General features: G+C 38.3%; 3 protein-coding genes across 3 annotated transcripts; 2 read left to right on the plus strand and 1 right to left on the minus strand.

Moving 5' to 3' along the window:
• Positions 1-648: 648 nt before the first annotated feature.
• On the minus strand, positions 649-1,169 carry BATDEDRAFT_92965 (uncharacterized protein; the record flags this gene model as incomplete). Its single annotated transcript, XM_006683141.1, has 2 exons — positions 649-782; positions 854-1,169. The coding sequence occupies 2 exons, from the start codon at positions 1,167-1,169 to the stop codon at positions 649-651; spliced, it is 450 nt and encodes a 149-aa protein (XP_006683204.1).
• A 782-nt stretch (positions 1,170-1,951) lies between these two features.
• On the plus strand, positions 1,952-4,905 carry BATDEDRAFT_36309 (uncharacterized protein; the record flags this gene model as incomplete). The annotated part of the gene is made up of 9 exons (XM_006683136.1): positions 1,952-1,997; positions 2,262-2,500; positions 2,580-2,663; positions 2,736-2,986; positions 3,059-3,287; positions 3,362-3,879; positions 3,991-4,192; positions 4,254-4,445; positions 4,528-4,905. The coding sequence occupies 9 exons, from the start codon at positions 1,952-1,954 to the stop codon at positions 4,903-4,905; spliced, it is 2,139 nt and encodes a 712-aa protein (XP_006683199.1).
• A 229-nt stretch (positions 4,906-5,134) lies between these two features.
• On the plus strand, positions 5,135-6,750 carry BATDEDRAFT_28758 (uncharacterized protein; the record flags this gene model as incomplete). The annotated part of the gene is made up of 1 exon (XM_006683137.1): positions 5,135-6,750. A coding segment is annotated over one exon (1,616 nt), but the record flags the coding sequence as incomplete, so codon positions are not given.
• Positions 6,751-6,753: the final 3 nt, after the last annotated feature.

Consider the following 6,753-nt stretch of genomic DNA (forward strand, 5'->3'; position numbering starts at 1 on the left):
TGTCAAACGATCGCATTGAGAATTCAGAGATTCAGCCATGTCTAGAGTGTATTGCTCGCGCATGTCCGAGGAAACAAATATAGACTGCATGGCAACCTCCACCTTGACTAGGGGTGCATCTAAAAAAGTGACTTGAATCTTTAATGCAAGATCTTTTGACTCAAGAATGTGGTAGATGTCAGCATACTCGGATGGAATCAGCTGTGCACAAATGCCGTGCGGTGCTATAAAAACTTTAATCTGACATCAAACCAGTTTAGCAATTGTATGAATGCCAGCATATTAATAGTAAAATATCACAACACCACCTTTTTGGAAATACTAGAGTGTTTCTTGAGCCATTCTGGATTTAAGGGCTCCAACCTAAGGATAGACTGAACAGGCTGGATAACCAGTTTTCCGTACACCAGATAAATAAACAGCCGAAAAACACAGATTCCACGGCTGTTTGAACGTGTCAGAAATTCTATAAACTTGTCAAGTCCTGGTAAACCTACTTACGTTGGCCAAGTACATGCATCCAAACTTTTCAAAAAATAGCATCCAAGTCGTGTATAGCCAAGCTTCCTACAAACCCATGCGTAAGTGAGAAACAAGTCTCATTCAAGTCTTTCCAACTATATGTTTTAAACAGAGCACTCCAACATCTCATTGCAACACAAACCGTTCAAATAAATTATGCATTGCTTCCAGGTAAAGTGTATATTCCCGAGTAGATTTATTCTCTGTCGATCCAGCTGTATCATAGATTTGACTCGCATCAAACCCTCCACGGCTTGATTCTAAATAAATAAAAATAGTAAGCACAAGATTTGAATTCTGAACATCTCGACAGACATACAAATCAATATACCCCGAATTAATGTGGAAACAGGTATATATGAAGAAACAGGGTTTTGTATGTTCCATGAAAACACCCACAGTTTACAATCACTTAGATCTACAATTACATCATCCAGAAACTCTTGGAGTGATATTCTACTCAGATCCTGTCGAGCCCATACAGCAGCAAACCCTAAATCCAAAGACCGCTCCAATTCTTTATATAAAAAAGTTTTACAAAAATGCGACATGCGAGTAAGTTGCAAAGTAGGCTGCCTATGAGGTAGTTGCAGAGTGGATGATTCTGGCTGAATCGGAATAGTTAAATTGGCTGGATTTTCAGCCATTGATGAAATACAAGTTGGTTCCAGAAATGTGCAAGTTGATGCAGTTTTATCCTGAAAGTCTGTTTCAAGTTCATTCCGTGCAGAATACTGAGAAAAAACAGTATATTCTATGCGCCGTATATTGTTCTAAGTTGCAAATGGGTTCATTGCAGACACTGTGAATTCAATGTTTGACAATATAAAACACATGAAATAATCATCCGACTTACAATAACAAATATATTGGTCAAATCTGTTTCATTCATCTTTGTAGTGTGTGGATCTCGACGACTATTCTAATAATAGTTTACAAATCAAAGCAAAAGAAATGCATTTCACGAATGTCAAACTCAAAGTAAATTCTCATCACATGATATCACCTGACTAATGGGTTGATTCTTGCGTCGCGTTGAAATGGCTTTACAGCGTATTCATACGGAATGAAATATTAGAAATGTCAATTTCATGTGATGATTGATACTAATTTACTGCAAAACATTGTGTGATTTTAAACTTGTAACATTCAACTAGTCTTTTGGTGACTGGCGTATATAATTGCACTCTTGAAATTGTTCTTTTTGAATTAAAGCGTATCTGCAAGGTTTTAAAACACACGAACGAGTTTATCTAAACTGCAATGCACGAGTCGGATGAACATGAAAAACTATTTTAAAAAAGCGATACTTTATTGATCGACGCATTCAGTTTTCAATACAAAAGCAAATAATTCGCACATTTCTTATTTCAAGACAGTCGATGCAAGAAACCTGTTTTGTTCTACGCGAATCCGAGTTGACAATTCAATGAACAAACTAGAAAATCATAGTTTGAACCACTCTGAAGATGAAGGTAAAGTTGCTCAATTATTTCAAAGAAAATATCAATCGAGTCTGTCTATATCATTCAGCTTAATTGGCACAACTTTTATGTTCAGTTTTTATCAATTCAAACTCTTCAATATTCTAAACAGCCCTTTTGCTATGGACATGGACATGGACATGAACATGGATTCAAAAGACTTGCATTTTTCTGTATCAAAACTAGACCTTTGTTCAGTGATAACTCGGATCTAACATGATTACTTTGATGATGGATTCCAACTGCATTGAATAGCGAATTCAACTTTTAATCATTCGTTAGCAAACGATGAGCTTGTTTCTCATTGTATATCAGACTCTGGACCATCGTCTACTCCACTCTCAACACCATCAGATATACACATAGCCAAAGGAATCTCGTCTGATTACTTTCAACACCATCAACGATCAGTTACTTCTGAATCTACTCCAGGTCGCAGAGATAAACTTCGAAAAAACAGGCAGTCTCAGCTGCTACTTGTGTCGTTGCTGGAAGTAGGTTCAAATTGATTATCAGACGCTTTGGCTTGGTCTCATAACAGAAAGCCTAACCCTGACTACTGCAATGCATTAGAACTTTTGTATGTTGTATGATTTGTCAGGAGATAAAAACAAACAGCTGTTTTTTGTCTTGTGCAAACAGCTGTCAAAAATGGGAGTATGTATTTTGGCTTGGATATGCGCTGATGTTGCTATTCGTGTCCATAAAACATTGACTATGTAAAATTAGATTATTGCATCGAGCGATTTTATTGAAGAATTATCCACAGTTCGAGAAAGTTACAAAAAAGCATTTCGAGAACTGGTTATGCAGGCAATGGAAGAGGTTCATGCAGTTGAAAAGAGTCAACGACTACTCATATATACCGAATCGGATTCTCCAAATGAAAATCTCTCCCAGCCACGACTTTCTTTATTATACTCTCAATCTAATGTAGACTCGCAGTGGTACGGCAACGCTTTGGAAAATTTACCTTCTAGGTATGTATGCTTTACCGGGTTTTATAGCTTAAAATCATGTGTGCGTTGCTGCTGATTCTTTTTCATTTATAGGAGATCTTGGCCGTCACAGGAAATGCATTTAGAAGGATCTAGTCCATCCGATTTTTCAGAGTATCTTCAAACCAAAACATCTAGATATTATGATGATTTTGATGAGCTGGATTGTCTTGGTCGTGGAGCATTTGGAAAAGTTCATCGATGTCGCAATCGATTGGATGGACGTGAGTACGCTGTCAAGAAAATCAGATTGGTTGATCGAAACTCCAAAAACATTGAAAAGGTATGATTAGTGCTGGTTTGTGTTATTAGAGGTAATCAAACAGCTATATGAAACTCATACTACAATATATTCAGGTGCTTCGAGAAGTCAAATTACTCGCTAGAGTGGCAGATCCACATGTTGTGCGATACTATTCATCGTGGCTAGAACATGTACAAGTACCGAATGAATGTTCTACTGATGCTAGTGATCTGTCAGATGATTCCACGTCATGTGTTGATACATCTTCATTAGAATCAGTATTGTCATCTATAGAAACTGAATATTCAAAAATTGTGTTTGAGCAAAAAGCACCAGAATGTGATGCAACATTTCTACAAGAACACCAAAGCGATCGCATTACATCTATTGTGCCAGCTCAACAACCTGACTTGTTTGAATCTGCAGTATGTGTCCAGGGTCCAAACTTTCGTGAACTGGCATTGTTTATTCAAATGGAATTGTGCGAAAACACATTACACGACTGGCTGGAAAGACAAAATGCCTGCACTGACAGAATGATATCTGCTAAACGAAAACGTGCTGCTATAGATTGCTTTAGTCATATTTTGTCTGGACTTGCTTGTATCCATTCTCAAGGCTTGGTTCACAGGTATTTTTTGATATTATGTTGACATTTGACCAAAATTGATGTTTTTAGATAATGCGTAGCATAGTGATCGAGTATAGTACTAATACGATTTGTAACTGCATGAATTTTCAGAGATGTCAAGCCAAAAAATATTTATTGGAAACCATATGAAGGAAGTTCAAGTCGAGGAGAATGGAAGCTTGGTGACTTTGGACTGGCGACTGTATCTGAATTGCCTATTTCGTTATCACCCACTTTGTCAGATACTGTTTTACCAGCAGAAAAAAGTCATTCCAAACGAGTTGCGCGAACCATTGGAGTGGGGACGATAACTGTAAGTTGCTCTACAGCAGACTAAAATGTATCAACACAGCACATGCTTACATATTGAGTAGTATGCATCACCTGAACAACTTGATCCGCAACAATCAGATTGGTACACGCACTCATCGGATATATTTTCGCTAGGAATTATACTTTTTGAATTGTTATGTGTCTGCCGAACAGGAATGGAGCGAGCAACATTGATCAGTAATCTACGATCAGGAATTCTTCCAGATCTGCTTGTCAAGGAATATCCAAAAGAGGTAAACTACTTGCTCAGATTTCCAGAATCACAATTGATGTGTGAATATAACGCATTGTTTTTTAAAACATGGATTGTGACAGGCCACACTTATTCTATGCATGACGGCAGAAGATCCACTAAAAAGACCGACTGCACAACAATTGCTGGTGGATTTAAAACTATTTGAATATGCTTTACAAAAAAACAAACATCGCAATGTGACTGAAGTGCATATCCAAACCGATGAAGTGAATATAGACAAGGAGCAAATCGATCATGCTGTTATTGGCAGCAAGACTGTTTTGAATTATCCTAACACAGTAATGCAAGACCAATGTGTTCAGACGCCAATAGATTGGACATGTTCATGCAATCATGACAAGGAAGGATTAACAGCACAGTTATTGGAGCGAATTCGAGATCTAGAGAATCAATTACGAGAATCCAATAGTAGATATGACAAGAGTTTGACTAAATAAACTCATAGAATTGTACATGAAAAATGGGATTAGTTTCGTATTAAACACGAATAAACTCGACTTTTATCAATTATACTCGACACATTCAACTCCAATTCACACATTATCAAATGTATAAAAAGATGAATTTCTTGACAGAAAATAAATGGCCAAAATAGTCAAAATTGGCCAAAACCAAACAACCAAAATGCTTGAATGGCCACAAATTGCAATCCAGGTTTGACTTGACATGGATTCAAAGCAAGTGGAAGAGAGTGATGGGTTAGTAGAGAGTAGAGAGTGTGTCGAGACTGCGACCACTGGTGTAAAACATGGCACTTCCAGCAATATTCGACATGTTCATCATCCACATCCTTATTACACTCAACCACCACGACCTTTACACCAACATGCATCCAAGGCTATGAAAAGCACCATCGCCTCGGGTAGCAGTAGTAATGGTTATTCCAGTGGAGAAAATGGACATCCTCATCAGCATTTGACTCCTCAACGAAGGCTTGTTCGGAAGGTTTTCAATCGTAGCGCGAGCATGGCTTCACCGTTTTTAAACCACGATAATAATATAGACAATCCTACTCATGCTAGTAGTAATAATAGTAATCGAAGACAAGCTGCTCTGTACCATAAACACAAATCACAGCAACTTCTTATGGATCTTCAAAGAGAACATATACCCGCTGCTTCTGCCTATAGCACTCGCGTCAATCGAAATAACGCTACACCACACAGTACGCTTAAACATCGTCATTCATTCACCATTCCGGCTTCTGTAGAACTCAGGCGTATGGATTCTCGGCATCAATCATCTGCTAATATTCCTGCTTCAATAACTGAATCTAGTTCTATGGCTGATTTTTCACACGATAATTCGCACATTTCTCAATCACCCGAAGCATCTACTTCTCAATCCTTGTTCCATTCACCCATCATCACATCAACTGTGTCTTCAATCACAAGATCGCTGCTATCTCCTGCAATCAACTCCAACTACTTCAATACAAATGACAATGAAAGCTTGTTGCAATCGCCGTTTCCAAATAGCCCAGAATATCCGCCCTCGACTGAATTGGGTATTCCACGTCCATCTGATTCAATCTATTTCATGCACAACAACAATATAGAAAACAAAATGGCTGCTAGAAGCAGTAGTAGCAGTCATTTTTTGTTTGGATCTCCTTCTCGTGATGATGGATCGTTTCATTCAAGACGTCCTTCGGTGCCTATTGATCTGTACAATGATCCTAATTTTGATATATTTGATGCATCTATGGCTACTCCTAACAGTTTTTCACACAATACTACCACCAATAGTATGTATATACATGGATCGTTTGCAAGTGCACGTTCTATGGAATTTCCTGATTATGGTGGAACACGGACTAGTGCAGACTCATTACTCAGCAATAGTTTCGATGGTAATCGCATGTACAAGACTGAACCAGAAGAATTGCATCAATCAGATAGTCAAGAAACAATTGATTCTCGATATTTACGCCAGGGATCGTTTTTACGCAGGAATACAGTCAATTCTACAGTCAATACTCATGGTCGACCATGTCCATCAGTTCTTACATCTACGATTGATTTATGTAACACCATCATGGGAACCGGACTAATGAGCATTCCATATGCTTTTGCCACGGTTGGTATTGGCTATGGATCGTTTTTAATTTTGTGCTCAGCTGCCGCGACATGGTTTTCTGTTCGACTGTTGATCTCATCTGCACAGTTGGCATATGGAACTGGTACTGGCCGTATTCCTCAACAAACATCGCTATTTATTCAAGAAGGTGAGCCATCATATGGTGCATTGGCTAGGACAGCCATGGGTCGTCAAGGAGCAATGTG

The sequence above is a fragment of the Batrachochytrium dendrobatidis genome (genome assembly GCF_000203795.2).
Source record: "Batrachochytrium dendrobatidis JAM81 unplaced genomic scaffold BATDEscaffold_32, whole genome shotgun sequence".
NCBI lineage: Eukaryota > Fungi > Chytridiomycota > Chytridiomycetes > Rhizophydiales > Batrachochytrium > Batrachochytrium dendrobatidis.